The sequence below is a fragment of the Aspergillus ochraceoroseus genome, assembly GCF_002846915.1.
Source record: "Aspergillus ochraceoroseus IBT 24754 chromosome Unknown P175scaffold_1, whole genome shotgun sequence".
Taxonomy (NCBI): Eukaryota; Fungi; Ascomycota; class Eurotiomycetes; order Eurotiales; family Aspergillaceae; genus Aspergillus; species Aspergillus ochraceoroseus.
Genome location: NW_024468476.1, coordinates 5,412,135 through 5,432,637, shown reverse-complemented (window position 1 = coordinate 5,432,637; position 20,503 = coordinate 5,412,135). Strand labels below are relative to the sequence as shown.

General features: G+C 49.5%; 3 protein-coding genes across 3 annotated transcripts; all 3 read right to left on the bottom strand.

The window, feature by feature from the left end:
- Positions 1-4,061: 4,061 nt before the first annotated feature.
- On the bottom strand, positions 4,062-5,708 carry P175DRAFT_080038 (uncharacterized protein). The gene has a single exon (XM_040901104.1). The coding sequence runs from the start codon at positions 5,417-5,419 to the stop codon at positions 4,355-4,357; it is 1,065 nt and encodes a 354-aa protein (XP_040756859.1). The 5' UTR covers positions 5,420-5,708; the 3' UTR covers positions 4,062-4,354.
- Positions 5,709-6,876: 1,168 nt separating this feature from the next.
- On the bottom strand, positions 6,877-9,170 carry P175DRAFT_0521224 (tRNA lysidine(34) synthetase; the record flags this gene model as incomplete). The annotated part of the gene is made up of 3 exons (XM_040899185.1): positions 9,015-9,170; positions 8,761-8,946; positions 6,877-8,696 (listed from the first exon to the last, which is right to left on the bottom strand). Exons 1-3 carry the CDS (start codon positions 9,157-9,159, stop codon positions 6,877-6,879), a joined length of 2,151 nt encoding a protein of 716 aa, XP_040756858.1. The 5' UTR covers positions 9,160-9,170.
- Positions 9,171-10,474: 1,304 nt separating this feature from the next.
- On the bottom strand, positions 10,475-19,074 carry P175DRAFT_0506926 (WD repeat protein; the record flags this gene model as incomplete). Its single annotated transcript, XM_040898231.1, has 14 exons — positions 10,475-10,762; positions 10,819-10,993; positions 11,022-11,143; positions 11,211-12,169; positions 12,227-12,437; positions 12,496-13,744; positions 13,865-13,943; positions 14,084-14,108; positions 14,464-14,581; positions 14,655-14,944; positions 14,996-15,580; positions 16,563-17,326; positions 17,384-18,761; positions 18,820-19,074. The coding sequence occupies 14 exons, from the start codon at positions 19,072-19,074 to the stop codon at positions 10,475-10,477; spliced, it is 6,498 nt and encodes a 2,165-aa protein (XP_040756857.1).
- Positions 19,075-20,503: the final 1,429 nt, after the last annotated feature.

The window sequence follows — 20,503 nt, the reverse complement described above, 5'->3', positions numbered from 1 at the left end:
GCGGCGGAATTGAGAATGCCCAGCAAAAGAGCAATCTCAAATCATGGCCCTTCTAGGTCGGAAGAGGAAAGAGAGGGTACGTGAGGAGGGTGAGGAGGAATCTTAGGTAGTGTATATCATCACATCACGAGGAGGAGAAACACAACAGCTGGTCTTCTTTTTTTTGGCTCCCAAGGCGGAGAGGGCTATTTCCCTGATGAGGCTTAGTGGCAGTTACCCCACTAGGTTTAGGCTCCTCGATTGATACGGGAACTTTGAGGTAAGATTGGAACTGTACGGTACGGTTTTAATACTCTTACAATACGGAGCAGTACGAAATAAAACCACAATCTACTTTAAGTGAGATGTACACAGTTAGATATATACAGTCCGTTAGAATACAAGATAGATGTTATGTTGTCTATGATTCAATTAATAGACCCCATATCACTAAAAATCAAGTATCAAGATGGTGGATCCATAGTTGGGGAGGCCTTTGCTCCAGCGGTGAACACTGAACAGTTAAAAAAAAAAAAAAGGAGCAATCTCCACCTCCAATAAACAAAACATTTAGTTCCTATATATGTTTATGTTTACGCTGTATATAGGAACTGTCTGATACTAACCAACTCCTTGCTTTGTTTTCTTTCCTTCCTGTCAGGAGGATTCCATAGTAACTCTCCGATTTCTACTATGTATTACCACCACCACCACCACCAACAGCAGTACACGTGTTGATTCTGTTAATTCTTTGCCAGCAGTCTAGCTATGCAAATCTTCTTTTGATTAGCTTCAAGATCGCCGTGTAGTTTAAACACCATATGTAGGTCACTTTGAGTGAAATAGATATATTTCAATAATTAGTGCTTCTCCTGTTGTCTTCCCCTTGACCTCCACTGCATCAGCTAACACTGGACCAACGCAAATCATCTGCAGTCATCTTTTTGAGGAAAATCCTGGTCAACAACCACAACAAATCATCATAACAACCACCCCTTCCAGACAGCCTTATTTCTACCTAGATCCCTTGATAAACCTCCGATTTCCTTTCCCTGCCCTGGTCCCTGTGAAGATCTACCTGGCATTGGTGAGGAGAACGTGCTATGCAAACTTGCTTTCTTCTCTTCTTCTCCTCTTCTCCTCATCGCCACCGTCAGCCTCTATGGAGGGGCTCCCCTTCGCTTCTTCTTGCTATCATATGAGCACCTTTTATTCACTCGTTGTTCTTTCTTTTTGATCGCTATCCATTATTACTTCTAATTCTTCTTCTGTCCCCAGCCAATACCATGACCCCCACCCATTATTTCAAGCTTGTCTTTCTCTAATCTTGACCGGGTGGACTCGTGTGTCGCTCGCTCTCTATCTCCACAGCTGACTGACTGAACCTCTTGCGACCCCTCTTTGGGCCTCATTCTTTCGTTTCTTCTTTGCCTTTCTACGTTGCTTCTATACTAATTTAATTCCATCGGTCCTTCTACTCCAATTTTCCTGCCGTCGTCCTGCCGTTGCGCCTGCCGTGCCATCTTTTCATCCTCCTGCCCGATCCACCATGGCGACCGTTTCCTGCGCTCCGTCGGACCTGCCCCTGGACCAGCTCGACCTATACCATGCCTCAGATCCGTCGTTGTCGTCGGTATTTGTCTTCTTTGGTCCCGTGTCGACTGCAAATGCCACCGTTAGCAGCTCGCGCGTCCAGGCGCATATCCTGACCTCTGCCGGTTTTCAAAGCTACCCGAGAATCACCGTCTCCCCCGCAGCGCCGCTGTACGCGGCCGTCAACCACCTACCCCGCGAAAAACAAGGTGACGAGGTTTGCCGGGGTCTGGCTGTTAGCATGCTGAAGTATTTCGCCGACTTGTCCGATCCCGCAAAGGAATGTCTGCAGGCCCTCGCCCGCACCGGGAAACCCGGAGGAAAGATTCCAAAGATGTTCGATGAGATGCACGCGGCGGATTTAGCAAATCGCATGGCCAAGGTGGAATACACAACGGACATAGTGCGCGATATTCGTGGGGCGTTTCAGGAGCGCAAAGTCCCATGGATCGATGTGGATGTAGTGCTCGCAGCGGGGACCATCAAACCGCCCGAACCGCCCGATAACGACACTCAACCCCCGGATGACAGTGCCGATCTTGAGGATACATTGGATGTTAACTATGGGAAGTATTCGTCTCTCATACAATCCCTGGGAGCGCCTCTGTTCCTACCAACCTCGCGACTGAAACGTGCCCCTTCCCAGCCCACCAATGTCAGCCGGTCTAAATTTTTCTCCCAAAATCAAAAGCAGTCTCTGCGCTTGACCATGTGTGAGGTGGTAGATACAGAAGAGAGATATGTGAGCAAATTATACAGCCTGGTATGCGAAGTCGCGGAAGAGTTTCGCGCGAAAGCGCAGGGCAGAGCAGGATTGAGTACAAGTCCTACTGAGTCTGACTTAGCTACGCTGTTCCCGCCGTGCCTGAATGAAATTTTCAATGTAAACATGGGGTTTTTGGAGGTTATCCGCCGTGTCCTCGAGGAAACGGAAAGGGATGCTATCGATGATATCACAGTGGATACCGAGTTGCCCGCTTCCACGTCGCAACGCAGCCTAGGAGAGGAGCGAGACGCGATTGGCGCTGTGGCATTTGCCAATGCACTTCTGGAGTGGTTTCCTCGCTTCTCGCAGCCCTATGGGGACTATATGCGTACCCATACAGCCTTCACCCAGACTCTAAACTCGTTCATGAGGGATAAGAATTCGAGCTTCTCAAAACGGGTCTATGAGACTGGGGAGCAGAAGCTTCGATCACTGCTGATGGAGCCGGTCCAGCGACTTCCTCGTTATAGCCTGCTAATTGATACCATGACAAGCAGCCTCCCTTTGATCCATCCCGCCGTTCGCCCCCTCTTAAAAGCACGCGATATCATCAAGGACATTTGCTCACTGGACGATCCGTCTTCCACAAACCATGACCAAAGCTTCCGAAGATTAAAAGAGCTAGTGGATGGCTGGCCCTCGACCATTCTCCCGGCTGGCCGTTTGATTACAGCGGTCGATTTCAACGAGCTGTCCCCCCCTTTCCATTTGGACGCGCCTGCCGTGGATTCAAGCCCCGGGATCATGCTTATATACAAGAACTGCCTTACGCTATTGTCAAAGATTCCTGGGAGTAGAATGACTGCGCGTGGCTTACTAGCAGAATTGGACAATGCCGCGTCGGCAGCTCCCAGTGCTGGCGGTGTGCCGCTCCCCTCTTCTACGGACCTCCGTGTCGTGCAAGTGTATGATCTTCACACTGTACGTTGCATGCAATCCACCTGTGGCCGGATCCTCTTCCTAGCTCCCACATCAGCGAACTCAAAGCCGAACCAAAACACGACAGTGGATCCCCTCGCGCTTGAGCTAACTGCTACGTATGACGGTCGTGCGACTCGAATTATTGAGGAGATTGTCAAGGCAAAGATTGAGGGCAGGTTCTCTGAAGGGGAAAGAGAAAGCGGGAAATGGTCTCTCCGGAGCCCCACGGGCACTGTTGGTAATCTGGGTATCCTTGCTTGTGTTTTTGAGGATGGGGAACCGGCCGGGATGAATCGGCCATGCTCTTCCAAGATTAGGGTCGTGTTTGATGCACCAAGGGCGGTTTGCTCCAAAACCCTCGATGATTCAGATCTGGAGGTTTTTGTTTCGGTGTCACTTGCAAGTGAAGACCAGTTCCGAATTACCATGGACTCGATAGTTGGTACCAGCTCTTCAGATATTGTAACGGTGGAGAGTTTCGTTCCTGTGCTCTCCAAGCGCTGTAAGTGATCTAATGCGGACCTCAACTCATGAAGGGAACTTGGGACTAACTAATGTAGTGCTCAACATCCTCCAACCCTTACATGATTCTCGCAATAAGAACATGACTGAGTCTCTGGTTCACTCCAACTTCGAAATTCTCCGCTATCTGGCAAGCCATCTCATTACTCAATTCAAGACCCCTCGCGGGTTTCGTCCTCCATCACCTTCAAAGCTTATTGCGAATCTGTTGGGCGGAGGTCCGTCGAAGGAAAGCAGTACTGCAAGCGCCAAACCCCCCAATTCAGCAGCCTTACTGGGCGAATTTCCCAAGATTCCTCCCCCTCGTGCTAACCTTTCACGATCCAATACGTTACCCTCCTCCTTTCCTGGAAAAGAGCAGACCCCAATCAAGATCTCCGTGATTGGAACAACCCCTACTAAAGGGTCAGACAACACATTTAGCGTTCTAGAGCAAACATTTGCAGCCTATGTGCTTGCTCTTCAGTCTCGCAGCGGCAATATTGTGGGGCGGAGCCTTCGGGCGAGGGAAAACGTTGACCGGTCCTCAGTCAATGAACTGTACAATATTCTCCTAGAAGACCCGGCAAGACTTCAAGCCGCGGCAGAGGTGGCAGTTGATACGCTTTTTGTAGCATTCGAAACGTTCATGGAAAACGCGTGGAAAGAGCATATGGGCCCTGTGATCGACCCCCCGTCGCTGAAACTACTCCAGAACCAGTTTGACACCATGTTCCCCCGCGATTTTGAAGAAAACTTTCGAAAGTTCGTTGCGGACATGAGCCCCCAAAATCGCCGCGCGCTCGCGTCTCTCATTCGCCTTCTGGCAGAATTACTGGACGCCTCTGGTAGCGATGGGGACCGAGGTGCGTTGACAGCGGCCTTTGCCGAGGTTTTAACAATCAAAGGAGACCCAATGCAGCACATCTCTCTCTTGGATCGATTAGTGGATGATTTTGACAACCTTTTTGATGAGTTTATTCCAGGGGGGGTCTCGTTAGAAGGCATCTTGACTGGAGAACAGACCAAATCCGCCTCGCAAACTGCAGGCTCCGTAAGCTCTAACGCATCCTCTTTCCGGAAACGCTTTGGCTTCAGTTTACACCGGGAAACCTCCAAGCCTGAAGGGGAAAGCAAGGTATCCTCAATTTTGAGGACCCTGAGCAAGAGTAAGGGTGGTCCTAGTGAATCAGAGCCGGGGACACCGAAGGGTTCTTTGCTACGCTCGAAATCTATCGATATTGATACTAGTCTGGGTTCTCTATTACGCCCCGGTTCTCGCGATCGTTCCGGTGCGTCCACGTCACAGGAACTACTCCGACGACCAGGGAGCGCACAGGAAGAGCCTCCGTCATCATCATCGGTCCGGGGAATCTCAACAAACGGCGTGGTCAGAGTTCGTCGCAAGCGGAGAAGCTCTCTTTCTGATCTAGTGCCGGAAACAGCATCCACAGACGCATCAACAGTATCCCCAAGCCAAGGTCCAAGGCCTACAACCCCAGGATCTTCTTCTAGCCATCTTCGGCCCGATGTCATGACCCCGACTAAACCTGCTCGACCACAAACTAGCCATGGTTCAGGATCGACTGCTCGCAGTACGTCACCTTTGAAGAGTGGCTCCCCCCCGAGGGTGGCTTCGCCTAATCGACGGTCGCCCATACGTCCAGTCACCCCCAGCCTGAAAGAGAATGTTGATCCAAAATTCACGCAGCCGGAAAGGTCCCCGAAGAAGAAACCTGAGGGATCTGTGTCACCTGTTTTAGAACTTAAACGTCGACCTCGGGCTCCCAGTATCCCTTCGTCTAAGGGTCCTGGGCTAAAAGAACGGCCAGTCCAAGTAAATGGTTCGGAGGTAAAACGCCCATCCTCTTCCTCCTCCTTTCCTAAACCGCAAAAATTACGAATGCAAAGTCCACAAAAGGTAATGAATTATTCTCCCCTCTCTCTCTCTTTTTTTTTTTTTTTTCTTTTTCCACGACGATATTAGTAGTACCTTCTTCTTTCCTTGAGGATGATGGCTAATAAAATAAGCAGCTTCGGGATCGTCTTCACAGCGAGAAGAAGGTTCAAAACATTGCACAGTTGGGGTTGCAGGAGGAGTTGGAGCTTATTGGCCTGGAACTACAAGCGTTGAAACCCTCCCCGTCGCCGCACAAGAAAGATGCAGCCCAAACTGTCAACAGCCCCGAAAATGAGATTCCTACGTCAAGTACAAGTGCTGCAGCTCTAGCATCGCGTATTCGCAGCCTTGAACGCGCGTTCGAAACATTTTCAGGTGAGCTCAGTGGCCGGACCTCTGCGCTAGAGCGGGACCTTGAATCTTCCCTGGTGGTTAGCGAAAAGCGGGCTAAGAAACTTGATGAGCTATATCGTGAAGCGAGTGCTGAGAATGAAGCCCTTTATGATCGGTTTAATTCTGAATTGGGTAAGGTCGCGCGAGATGTTCGATCTGGATCCGCGGAGGAGGCACTGAAGTCTCAGTTGGCTTCGGCTTTGGAAGAGATTGGAAGACTCAAAAAGGAGAATTTCAGGCTCAAGAGAGAAGTTGGTGGACTTCGTGCCCAACAAGCTGCCGTGGCCTTGCTGAGAGCCAGCGCCGAATGATTCAACTCTTACAATGTTCCAAGTTCAAGGGCCCCCAGTAGGCTTCGTGGCTGGTTCCCCGAGCTTTGCCTTTGAAACATGGTTTCTTCCCCCCCCCCCTTTTACATTTCTCTAAATATTCTCGACTTCACTGCATTTAAGGACATTCCCAACTGGACATGTGTTCATGAAAACGAGTATTCCTTTTATTTTCTTTGTCAAGTGTTTTTGGTGGCGACGGCGTCCCGTGCTTAGGGCTTGGAGAATATTGGTATCACCTCTTCCAATCTCCCTTCGTCAGTATTTTTTTTTTTTTTTTTCCCTCCGTTAGTGGGTTTACCAAATTTTTTACTCTTTCTTCTATGACAGTTTAGCGCATAGCTACCAGGCTCACATTTCATTCATGCATCTTGGTCTGATGGGTCCTTTCATTTTGGCAGTCTACATCCTCAACAGCGTTTTATCATAGGAACTTCAGATGTGTTCATTGAACATCTTGGATTTCATTTCTTCCTTAAAATAACATAATTAGTTTACAAAGAACTCATCAATTCCAAAGAATCAAGGCCAATCATCTTATACTTCCACTCCCATTTTATCGTGTATAATTTCTTGGTGTGCGAAATCTCCGGCTCACCACGCTGTGCCAGAGGCATCCATAAATCAATCGTAGGCAAACCCACCGGTCTGTCCGAGTTCTGCCCAAGTCCACCAAACGACCCGTCAACCGCAACGACTGGAATCGTAAATCGAGACTGGCCTGGAGCTTCTCGATCCAACAATTCAAAGAACGCAGTTACATCAGCAGCAGCAGCAGCAGCAGCAGCAGCAGCAGCCGTTTCAATTTCCCCAGCAAGCTGGGTTGATTGGATATTTCCCTTCTTCTTCTTCTTCTTCTTTTTCCCTGGCCCGATAGCCCGACGAAGGATCTGCAGATCAGATTGCATCAAAGGGCGTACGAGAAGTGGGATGATAGTCTGGGATATCTGGTTTGCGTGGTGGTTCTGTGTTGGAGATTTCCCAGGCAGGGAAAAGGTATAAGAAGAAGAAGAAGAAGAAGAAGAAGAAGTGGGTGCTGCGGGGACGATTGCGAATCGGAACCAGTACCGATTGTCCCATAGCTTCCAGGGCGTGTAGGCCGGTTCTTCTATCTGCGGGGAGGGTAAACTGGAAGATGGTTTAGGGGTGGAGGGTGGAGGTGGAGGTGGGAAGTATAGGATTGGATGGCGGTGGCGCATGAATGGTTGGCGGGTGAGCAGCCATGTATTTGTGTGGTTAGGTGTGAGTTGTCCGTCTTTGAAGGGAGTGTGGGATGGAGATGGGGGTGATTTCTTAGAGGAGAGGGGTTGGAAAAGAACGCCGCCTAGGGTAAAGGGGGTGGTGGTTGGGGGTTGGGATTTAGATGGGGGAGTCGCTGGGAAGACGTTATATGTGAAGTTTTCGAAGCTGCGGAGGGGGAAGTGGTTCTCTGGAAAGGGAGAGATGAGTTCTGTGATGCGGCGGAGGGTGAGGGATTGGATATGATGCAGGCGTTGGGTGGGATTTTGGGGTGGATGAGAGAATGTTGTGGCTGTTAGGAGGGATTCTGGGGAGGGTTGAGAAGAGCTGGGGAAGGAGCTTGGGAATTGAATGGCAATGCATCCCGATGCGAGGGAGAGGTCAAGGAGTTTGCATTGCTGGAGGAGTTTATTGGAGAGGTGACGAGAATCGTTGATGAGGTCTTGGCTTTTTTGAGCTAGGGAAAGGATGGAGGGCTTCTGGAGGGCTCTGGGGAACTTGTTGGAGGAGAGAAGACTCCGGATGGCGTTTCGAGGGGTGAGCGTTGGATCGAAGTTGGTTGGGTCAGAGACGAATTGGACGTTGTTTGCGTGACAGGTTGCGATAAGACTGGTTTTGGGGAAGGAAAGCAGAGGACGACAGATTAGGATCCCGCCTGTTGAAATCGGGACAGCTCTTTGTTGGTGTGCTTTCGATTCGTTTGTGGTGTTGTTGTGCCCATCCATTTGGTGAGTGCTATGTGACCGGGGTCCAAGTAACTTGTCAGGCTGGATGAAGGCTGTATATCCACTCTCAGAGACCCCATATAACCCGTGGCATTCTGGGATGCGTGCCACAGGGGGGATGCCAGCTAAACCTGCGCCTCTGGCTCCGGAACATAACCTCCAAAGAGTAGTCTCGACATTATCGTCTTGGTGGTGGCCCATCAAAAGGACTTCAATTTGCTGTGCTCTGCATGCATTACCGAGAGCTTGAAAGCGTAGACGGCGAGCGTGCGTCTCAAATGCAGTTATATTAGATAAGGAACCGCTGCTTTGCTGTGGCCACTCCAGCTCCAGAATTTGCGTCTTTATGCCTAAAGAAAAGTCAGCAGTCATGTTGTTTACTGTAGATATCCACTGGGGAGTCGCTAAGCATACCCATTTGCAACAACCATTGGGAAACAGTATTGGCTTCTTGCGTACTCTCCTTGCGAGCTTTGTGATCGACCACGAAAGCTGTGACGCTGACATCTCGATCACCAAAGTCCTGGGAGTGATTTCTCTCCCACTGTTTGCATAGATATGCCAAAGCCATGGAGTCAGCTCCTCCACTGACGGCAAGACCTATTGATCATTTGGATTAGAACTCGGACATAAATTGCGCATAGTTCGATTTTAAAGCTGAGTAGTACCTATTTTCCGGGGAAGGATAGGTGCGGTTTCTCCGCCGGCCCAAAACCGACGCGACTCGAGCCATGTTCGCTGCAGGACCTCGAGAAATTGAGGGCCATTGATAGCTGCTGCATTTGCAGAGCGTGCGAGACCCGACCCTGCCATGTATGTATATTACATGGAACACGGAGTTCTTGCAGACCTTATCTTATACTGAGGGAGTTGTTGACGACGTTTTTAACACGTGCCGCTCGCAAGTTCGGCACACGTGATCGGGCTCCGATATATATATCTTTTCGTTCTTTGTTATTTCCATCATCACTGCGACATAATTTCGAATTGCTGTGGCGTCTAAATATTAACTTCCATATTGCTAGGCCCTTGACATTTGCTCACCATAATCTTCCAGCTTGTTTTGAAGGATATCAAGATCCTCAACGGAAGCCTGGCCATCGCTTTTGAATCTGGCCTTTGAGGCGAAATGAAGGAGGGAGGTGAATTTCTTCTTCCTCGTCCAGAGATCGGTTTACACATTCAAGAATATTCTGCTTCTCAGTTTTGGTTGCTATCTCCCAGATCCACCAGCGAGCGGACGCCCGAATACATAACCCGGATGGGACTATATTTTAGAACCAAACAATAATACAAATGCAAGCTTTCAAATGGTTCACAGGTAGACATGCAAATATGTCTCGTGGGCAAATAGCCACACTCTGCGCTACTAATCTGTTGCAAGTGAAAAGTGGCCTTTCGACGTGTACACGCTACCAACTCTCTAGAATGAGTGTATTGGGCTAGCCAACTGGCAAGGTGTAGTTAGTTGCCAGCCCTGCACAGCGCCCTCATTTACTGGCCTTGCGTTCTCAAATTGATTACCAGTGACGAGGGGAACATTGCTTTTCCTTCCCTTCTCTCGGAATCAATATAATACGTCTTGCTCTGCGAACTCTGTGATAACTAATAGTCTATCAGTAACTAACTATTAGCCTGGAATGATTACTACTACTACTACTACTACTACTACTAAGAGGCAGGGTTGGGTTGAGGTCTGTGTATATATATTGTACATCACTTTATCACCGTTGATTACGAGTCAGAGGAATTTATCACACCCAGTTGAAAACCTATGAAATGGAAATCAAGTACATCATATCATATATACATGTACAGAGGCCCACATATACAGTAGCACCGAAGTAAGAGTAGGTGTTTCATCGCTAAGTAAAACAAATTTGCAGGTTCAATAATTCAGAACAGCCACACGCACAATCCCCCGACCCCCAGAAATACACACGTAGGGCCTTAGCAAGATAAGAGAACGGCTGGATGGGCGGGCATAGCTGGGCTATGCATACCTCTTTAAGACACACAAACACATAACATAATGACACAAGAACTGACGGTAAATGGGACATACAAACGCCAGGGAGGTTGATTTAACCAACCGCACACAACTCCTTAGGCGCTAACCTATATAAAATCAAGAATTGCTCACCGAGACCGGTACGGAGCCGGAAGAGTGGACACTTCCCTGCTGCTGCGTGTTTGAATCTTCCCCATCTAGGATGCTGGTTCTGCCTAGCTGAGTCTCTGATTGTGTTTGGTTAGAACCGGTTTCGGCGGATTGGCTGTATTGGTCTTTGTCCTTGGTGGTTCCTGGGACACGGATCTCTTTCTTGCCGTTGGCTTTGTAGTAAAGAACCATATCGCCGGATGAGCGCCAGAGGTGGGCGCGGATCGTTGCGAGGGTCATGTTCGGTGGGATGAGCTGGTTGATCTTAGTAATCTCCTAATGGGGCTCTGTAAAAGGGGAAGTGTACGAACCGTCTTTTGGCAGTATAATTCCAAGTAGTCCTCCGGATTCATTGCATTCTCATCTGACTCATCGGGTGTTTGGTCCTCGATGCGTTCTGAGACGTAAGCAAGGATCTTCTTCGCACGGAGCATGCGGTTAGCATTTAGGCGCGAGTTGTTTATTAGATTGCCATTTGCAAGGGAGCTTTTTGTCCGGATGTTAGTGAGTAGACTTCAAAAATGATGGTCGGGACGAGCGGACGTACGACTCTGGCTTGATGACGGGTGGAAGGAGGTCATCGTAGGGTTTGAGGGTAAACGCGAGTTTAACAGGTTCTTTGAAGGGCATTTGGTTCTGTGAAGTGTTAGAACAAAATAACCTTCCTTGAGGCACTGATTGAGCTGAGAAGGGTCGGAAATACCTTAAACAGCAAATCAGCAAGCCATAATGGGATTGATTTCTCGAGTTTATCAATCTCCTGGCTGATGCTGGCTACGCTGCCTTTGTAGAGATCCGAAGCCACAGCCGAATCCTCAGAGTCTTCTTGAATGAAAACCGCCGTGCGGCCTGGTATACTCAACACGGGGGTTTCGCTTTCATCGCTTGGGGTAAACGCTACTGCTGGCTGCTGCCCGGGATTAGCCGAGAGGAATTCCTCGTACTCGTGACGAGTCCGCTCAATAAAGCCGCTAAGATTGCTCTCGAAGACCTTCTCCTCCTTCAATGATGATTTATCAGATTCTTCCACTTTTTCTTCTTGGATCTGGGGCTTGACTTCGGTCGAAGTCCGTCCGAGCTTCTTGGGGAAATCCATGCGGAATTTCTTTCCAAAAAGCGAACCACCCTTTTTGCGCTCCTCCTTATCAGGCTCGTTTAGCGTCTGATTAAGAGGCGTGGGGGTCTGTTCCCCCGATGTCGCTGACGGTTTCTCTGTTTCTACAAGGGAAAGAACCTGGGTCCGGGACGACGAGAAATAGTCGCTTGATCTATCGGAGACGGAGCTTCGCGGTATTTCCGTGCTTTGATGCGACATCAGATAATCCGATGATTCTCCAGGAGATGTGCCCATGAGGTTATGATTGTTGGCATGACTGGGCATTGCTGATCCCAAAGATCCGGGTGTCGTGGCAAGCCCAATACCGAAACCAGACGTCACAGGGCTACCAAGAGAATCATAACCGGAGCGCATTGATGCTAGAAAATCGGAGGGCGTGGTTAATGTCTTCGAAAATGGTATGTCCACTGGTGCGGATGTGCTATTAGATTTAGCAGTTTCCTCTGCTCTTGCTATCGCTGTGGTGCGGTATTCAGAATCACGTCTAACCTGCTCGTCGACGAGCGAGGCAAACAGCCACCGTAGAACCCATTTCCCCAAGTTTACTAATTGATAGTTAGAAGAGATCGAAATTTAGAATGTAGCAATTATGGGTAACGTACCTCTTTGATCCTCGCGGATTTGGGAGTAATCCGGTAGGTCAGCTTCATCTGCGTAAATTTCCGCATCAAAACATCGTCCCGGCTCCAATATTACTGACAACCTTCCCGTTCGAATATCAACCGTACACCAATGCGCAATGCTCTCAGTGGTATTGACCTCGGAAGCAACGTCATCGATATGACGTTTGCCAAACGACTTAATAGGCACACACTGGAACGACGATCAGTAAAGGTTCACCAATATCCAGAGACAGATTGCAGGTAACTACCTTAAGAAGATCCCACAAGACAACCTCGCCCGCTGAATCCTGTGTTAATGTCCGTTTTCGATCATTCAAGAGGAAAGATTTGATCAATCCATGCTGGCCCTCGATGGTTTCCTCGGGAAGAGAGTGAACCGGCAGCGTGGGTTCCAGATCTTCCTCCATATTGGACCCAGGGGTTGACGGTTGCCCACTGGCAGCCGAGCGCAATGCCAAAACGCCCTCCGGCAGCCGCGAGCTGGGAAATGTGGATGTATTCGAAAGCAGTAAAAGCGACTCATACGGTATATTTTTGGAGCTCTCTTTGGGCGGTGACTTCTCCTTCCCTTCCGATTCTGCGGCCTGCACTCTTGGAGCATCGACCTGAGCCGTGGTGTCAATATCCCTCCAGCGGTTTATACTGGATTTTGGAGTGGCAGTCCAGATATACTCGCCAGCCGCCACGACATTGACCACACCCTCGTGTTCTTGAAGGGCTGCAACGCAAATACCCTGCTCGATATCTGAGGCATGCCTTGTATCTGTCTTAGCGACGAGGCCAGATCGATCACTGGAGTAGAATACTGAAAGTTGTGGGTGGTTCGAGTATAGTGACCAGACGCTGTCGTTGTGCATCGTCAAAGTGTGCATGCATCTTCCAGCCGTCAATGACCAGATCTTAACCGTCTGGTCAGAGGAGGCGGTCATAATGGTATCACCATCCCGGTTAATTAGAATATCCCGAATGTTGTCTGTGTGTCCGACAAATTTGGTGATTAATTTCCCGGACTTGGGATCCCAAACTCTAACCACGCTTTCCGGACCACCACTGGCGAGGACGGAGGATACAGCACCCAAAGCATATACCGAGCCCTTGGCCGTGCCATCTCCTCCACAGGCGTCAATGCTGAGCACTTCTCCTCCGCCATTCAAATCCCACAAATAAAGCCTGTGATCTAGACCACCCGATGCAACCCATGTTGAATGGCTCCCCGGTGTGGCGAGAGATTTAACGTAATCAGAGTGTTTACCGATCGGCTCTGGGACTTGTGTAGATTCGGAGTGAGGGCGCCAAAGCCTCACGGTAGTATCGGAGGAGGCAGATACGAGGGCGGAGTTGTTCTGGGTCAAGACAATGTCGTTGATCCAATGGCTATGCGCTTGAACCTGGTTTCGAAACTTTGTTGGGCCAGGTTTTGAGGAGGAAGAGGAGGAGCCCAGAGAGGGGAGATCAAGGTCCCATGAACAGACTACACCATCGCGACCAGCTGAATACCTTTTGTTTGTTTTCAAAAGACTTGGGTTAGAGGCTGGCTAACAGCGACGTATGGTGACTTTGAACCCTTGGCTCCTGCGAGGGAGACTTCAAGGAGGGGAAAAAAGAGGCAATGCTCACAGAATAGAATTCTCCGTATCGATTTCTAGGCCATTAACGCCGAGTCGATGACCGCCAGGGGCGTCAGGTAGAGGGAGCACTTGGAGAAGACGCCGAGGTGAGCTGCAGATCGATTCATGTAGGCATCCAAAGAAGGCGCGGAGAGGTCGCAACCGGGGAGACAAGGGAAGCAAATAGGCGGGAATCGAGGAAGGCAATTGATTAAATAGGAGGACATACCATAGGTGACCCTTTGATGACTTGGCTTGCGGGCCATCCAGCGGAATCAATGAACAGCGAGCGGGTGGAATGATGTGGAAGTGCGGAGGAAACAATAGATGCGGAGGTTGAGAGGGGCGATCGCTCACGTAGACCAGATGAACATGCCTCCAGTAGGATGTACACCCAAATTATTATTATTGAAGGTAAAAACGGAATTAAATAACAAAGAATACAAGAGACGCAAGCACTAGACAGGACCAGAGAGGAAGAGATGGAGGAGGAGGAGGAGGAAGCGGAGAGAGAAAGCGGGATGGATTTAATAATTGGGACTTGGCTGACACTAGATAAGATACTGACTGAGAAGCCATCCAGATACACCCTATAGAATCTGAACTGACCAAAAAAAAAAGCGTACTCCGTATATATATAGTTACATGTAAGGAGGTGAAGTAGATAGATATCCCATAATGAAACCCTCGTCTATGACCGCTAATTTCTATCTTGCATGAATCCCCTCTATGAATACAATACAATACAATACAATATAATATATATGTACATATATAGCCCAGTATTACTAGCCATCTACTCCTCCTGGGATCTTCTCTCCAAGGTATTCCACGCCCACTGATAACTGCCCAAGAAGACCGCTCCCCCAATGCCAATCCAGGCCACGCGGGGTCCAATCCCTCTGAAAAAGGCCCCAACCCCTTCTTTCGAAATCTCCTGCACGATATCCTTCACCCGTACACCCGCCTTGCCGCCCTCCCCACGACGAGCTAGCATCACCCGGGTCTTAATAACATCCAAGGGCGTAGTCAACCCCGCCGCAATCGCACCCGCAATACTTCCAAACATCGCACTCGTCGACGCCGGCACCTGCGCAGCCACAACACCAGCACCGGAAACCTCGGACGGAGCTCGCAGCACCCGCTGCGCATAAGCCTCCTTCATCGACTCCCACATCGTAAATTGTAACACCGTGAATGGAATCTCCCGCGCAATCGTGATCCCTGCGCCTCGATACAGCTCCCTGAAAACTTGCCCATACCCTCTCTTTGCGCCAGTTGAAGGATCCGGATGTCGGTGCGCCAAGATATCCTTGAACGCAAGCAGGCTGGAGCCACCGAAGAGACCAGCTTGGGCTCGCTGCTTGACGACCTCCGTCGGGACGCGGACTGCACAGGCGGCGATCTCGCCCATCGACGAGGCAAGGGATTGTGTGAGGAAGACATGGGTGCGGGTGTGGGACGGAGACTCCGACGACGACGCCGACGACGACGCGAGAAGCGTTCGTTTCACGCCATCGTAGACAATGAAGAATGAGGCGGCGGAGGGAGCGGAGCCCAGAAGGACAGAGGGGAGACCGGCGTAGATGCCGCGGATGGTTTGTTTGAGGGAGAGACTTGGGGAGGGCACCGAGGGACCGTGGTGTCTGGCCTTCTGGAGACGGGTTTTGATGGTGTCCAAGGGATACAGGGAACAGTCGACTGTGAGGCCGGCGATGGCACCGGACTAGGCATAACTTGAGTTAGCTGATAATAACGGGGGTAAAAAAAAAAAAAAAAGGGCAACAAGGAGAGGAGGCATTTCCATTTCCACATACAATTAGGGACCTGGTCCAAAGAGAGGAAACCAATGGCTCTTGATCTCGTGACTCAACCATGGTGTGTTGAGGGATATCAAAGACAGTACAGCTAGAAAAGAAAGTCACGATCCTTTTAATAAAACATGCTGAGAATTCAAAGAGAAGCTCATAAGAAGAGGAGAAACAAAGAAGAACGGGGGAGGGGGCGGAGGGGAGGAAGAGGGAGATAATCTTCCCCAACGAGCGGATGGATGAAGCATTTTCGGGTCATCACATTTTATCCGAACTCCACTTATCTCTACCGATCCCGTTATCGCAACATGTTGGCTTGACCGGGCTGATATGAAGACGTTTTAACTGGAATTTACACTACAGGGACAGTCTACATGACCTCGGATTCTTAAATGTATCATCTGTATTATCTGCAGACCAGGGAATGTACTAAAAACATGAAAGCATCCTACATCCCTCTATAGAAGCAACCTTGTGGTCTGTGGATGGGCTGAAGGAGCCATGGAGGGATATTGCGTTTATCCAGAGCAGAACCGTAACCGTAACGTAGAAAATAGCGGTGTCTTGACAACGATTGAAGAGGCAGACAAAAATTAAGCAGTCGAGGCAGGACGAATATAAACAAGGCACCTCACTCACATATTAGACACCACTGAAAGAAGAAACAACATCCGCCGCCGGGGGGAATGAGAGAAAAATAAGCCGTAAAGACACACTAGTCTACTTGAACTGGATAGAGCAGTAGAGTAGGGAATCGGGGGGGGGGGGGGGGGAATGAGCGTTATAAGACAAGTGCCATGCACCTAGAAATGCGCAATGAAAATAGCTTTTCCCGTATGAACATTTGTACACAATAGGCCGGAGGAGAGTTCATTTGGCCTTGCTAGCAACAGGTACGCTAGGCGAGGGAGGCTCCAAGACGTGCGTATGGCCCGAGGCTTTGATCACCTCTCCGGATACCTCTTGCTGGCACGCTTTGATATTCCGAATCCATTCGTCCGTGAGGACTTCTTCGAGATTTGCTCGATCTTTGACGCTCACTTTGAGCATGCGGCCGATGATATAGCGGCTCTCACGGGGGAGAAGTCGAAGCAATCTCCAAGGGCCCTTAATGACCTCCTGGCGTTGTCCTGCGGAATGCGCCGAGGCAGGAAGTGGAGGTGCCTCTTTGCTTGTAGTTCGCGTGGGTTTGTGGGGGGCAACTTTGTGATCGATGGTAGTGGTATTACTTGTTGTTTTCTCCTGTTTCTCTTGTGGGCTTTCTGGTGGGCGGTTTTCCTCCAGGTTGTTAATCTCTGGCTTGACTGGACTCTTTGGTGGCTCATTGTGACCGTTGGGTAATTGCGGGTTGTCTGATGCGCCGTTCGCATCCGTCGGAGACGATACATATCGATCCTCGCGGGCAGCTGAGGTTAGATCAGGCGCTGACTTAACGGTGCGGTGTCGCTTAGGGTCAGCGTCAGGTACTGGAGTGCCCGGGGTTGGCGTGGAGACAAAAAGTCTGTAAGAGTTATCGCTGACCCTGGGTTGTTTCCAGGGGAACCTGCGCAAGCTCATGCAGCAGAAGATGATAGCTAGGGACCAGATATCTGTTGGACGGGGGTCGTATTTCTTTTCATCGTATACCTCTGGCGCTAGATACGGATCGGAACCGACGATTCCTGATGAACTTGTCAGTCGAGACCATGAAGAAACTAGGACGTTAGATTTTAGCTTACCCGATGCAGGGACAATGTCGTTCTCAAAAGGATATCGGAAAACCACCGCACTTCCAAAGTCAATGAGCTTCATGATACCATGCTCGTTAACAACCACGTTGTCGAGCTTCAGATCCCGATGCGCCAGACCCATCCCGTGCAAGTATGCCACACCACTAAGGATTTGTTTGAATGCGCACGCAATTTCGTCTTTGACCATTTTCCCGGTCATGACAATTGCGAACAGGTCGAAAGGCGCGTATTCCATGACTTCATACCAGTGAGTTCCTTCTTGGATGATATCCAGCGTTTCAATGATGTTGCCGTGATGAAGAGTGGACCCGATACAGAATTCAGCAGTCACCTTTTTTGAGTATTCTTTCATCGTTTCCCACGAATGCCGTTCTCTGAACTGCTTCACGGCAAATGTTACCCCGTCACTGTTACGTTTAAGCAACCGGACGGAACCCCCGGCTCCCGAGCCCAGAACCCTCCCGAGCTTCCCATACTTGGAATTGAGGCCGTGGTCATCCGCAAATGGCACATTGTCGGGGGCCATTTGATATGGGGTACTCTTTCCGGAAGAACGGCTGGATTTCTTGGGGAATGATGTGGGGGATTCTCCGCGCTTGTGCTTGTGGCCCATCTTGAAGAATCGCTTGAGTTCCGACATGTGGCCATGAGATTTACCATCCGAATCTGGCTGTCGTAAATCCTTCTTGCTACCAAAGATACCACCGCGCCTGTCGCTGGATTTCAAGTCTGTAGTACTAGAAGAGCGGGCGGTTCCAGGGCGAGAGAATGTGGAAGAGCGATCGCTTCGACGCTTCAGATCTCGACCTCCGAAGATGAATCTTTGATCCAGTTGCGATAGATTCTTCGACTGTGGGGGCCGCTTGCTCCGTGCATAGGGGTCATTAGGTTCTCCAATTGGGGTAATGGTACCAGGAGGAGTGTAGCTTTCGGGTTCGGTTCTGGGAGTGGGGGGAGGACTCTCTTCTTGAGAGCTGGCATCGACTGGGGGCCCGATGAAAAATTGGGCCCGATGGCGTGCTCCATTTACCGGATGGGAAGTAATATGGGCGACGTCGTTTTGCTTTGACAGATGCTCAGTTGAAGAAGGACGGGAGGTGGGCGCGCTCTGGGCCACTGCGTTCTTTGATACGGACTCGGTGGGTGGAGAAGCGGCTGGTGTAATGGCCGCGGGTTGTAGTCCACCCCTTTCTACCATCGTCGAAGTTGAAGAAGCATCATTAGCTTTGGATTCACGTGAATGGGTGGCCGCAGGTGTCAGGGGAGGCGATTGCATTGCGGATACTGGCGGGGAGGCATGGGGAGACTGCAAACCAGATCCATTAAATCCTCGCGCACTGCGATCGCTTGAATCTTGAGATGCGACCTAAAAGAGACACAATGATCAGCTGGTGCTTTATGATTCGGCGAACCAAGATACATACCCTTGATGATGGAAGAGAGACAGGGTCATATGAAAAGTTGCATAGTCTGGATTCCTGTAACTGGGACTTTTGAAGGGAAGCCGCGAGAGATCGAATGTCTTCCTCCTGCTTCTGATCTTGATCAGGATGTTTGTTTGAACCTGATGACTCCGTTGGTTCAATCTCCTCAGTCACCGTGGAAAACCGGACCTGCCCCGGATGGGACTTGGGTTTGCCATCGGCGTCGATGGATTCAGGGTCTTGTCCAGCGGGCATTATTAGGGCTGAATTCGGGGGCAGTTCGTTTCCTAGAAAATGGGAATATCGTATAAGAAAGTGCTTCCGGATTAGGAGGAAATAAATTGCTCACCTAGTTCTGTGGGAATTTGGACATCGGGAGAGTCGGTTGCTTCAGACGTCATACTGGCCAGAACCATCGGGTGGGACGCATACCCCTCCCAAGGATGAATGGGGGTTCGAAGAGGATACTGCTCAACAATCGAAGCGACGACAATAGAAAACGAAAAAAAAAGAAAAGAAAAGAAAATTAAATAAAATTAAGAGGCGCGAATAATCCCCATGTAAAAAGTTTTCTTTGGGGTGCAGAAGGCGAGCAGGGGTGGAACAGGGTGTAAATGGACGGAGGATTTCGTATGCAGGACGGAGCAAATCTTTCCAGACCCGTCGCTGCTGTTACTCACAGCTGTTACTCACAACGGCCCGGAAGCTTCGAAGGCGGCGGGAAGGATGGACGGAAGAAAGTCGGCCCACCGGGTTTCCGTAAACAGGGAAGGTGATGGTAAGCAGGTGAACGGTCGGGAAGCCTCCTTATGGGGAGAAGAAGTGGAAGGGGTGGAAGAGGAGGAAGTAAGGTGAAAGAGAAGAAGAGAAGAGAGAAGAGAGAAGAGAGAAGAGGCAGAGGAGTTGGAGTAGGAGAAAGAAGAGATTGGAGAGAAGCAGGTGCAGTGGTAATAATCCAGGTTGGGAGCAGAAAACAAGCGGCGGCAATAGCGGCGAGAACGAAGGCTGACTCGAAGTAGTAGTAGCCAGAGGCTAAAAGGGTGACTGGACGGAGTATCCAATAATAAGACAAGGGTACAAAGAGGATAATAACAATGATAATGATAATGATAGTTAATGATGATGATGATGATGATAAAGAGAAGAAGAGGAGAAGAAAGGAGAAAACAAGAATAGTAGTTCACTATAAAAAATGATCAATGTAAAGTTACTAAAAAAGACCTCAAAGTTCAGCCCGTGCTTTGCAGTGCTTGAAAGATTGGACTTGGGAAGGGCAACATTTCCACAAACCGGAATCTTACGGAGCCTGTATTTTTGTATCTATACTGATCAAATCAAAATCATACGGTCAACTATGAGAATAATTCTTAGCTTTCTCGAAAACCATGCTTTGTACTCTGTAATATACCCTTTTCTAACTATAGTTTTCGAAGAATGATGAATCACTTGCCGACTTGCCGGTCTAACAAGTAGTCATTTTACCCCGCTAGATTCTTCTGGACCTGGGTTTGTTTAGAGTAATACATGCATTGAACCTGGGAAGATCAGGTGGGATAATCCTGAGATATAATAATCTTCATTCTTAATCCTATTCCAACCTGGATAAGACGGAGAACCCATATTATTCTTTGTAGAGGATAGTACCCGTTTGTAATTGTAGATACAATAAATCCGTGGGTCAAAT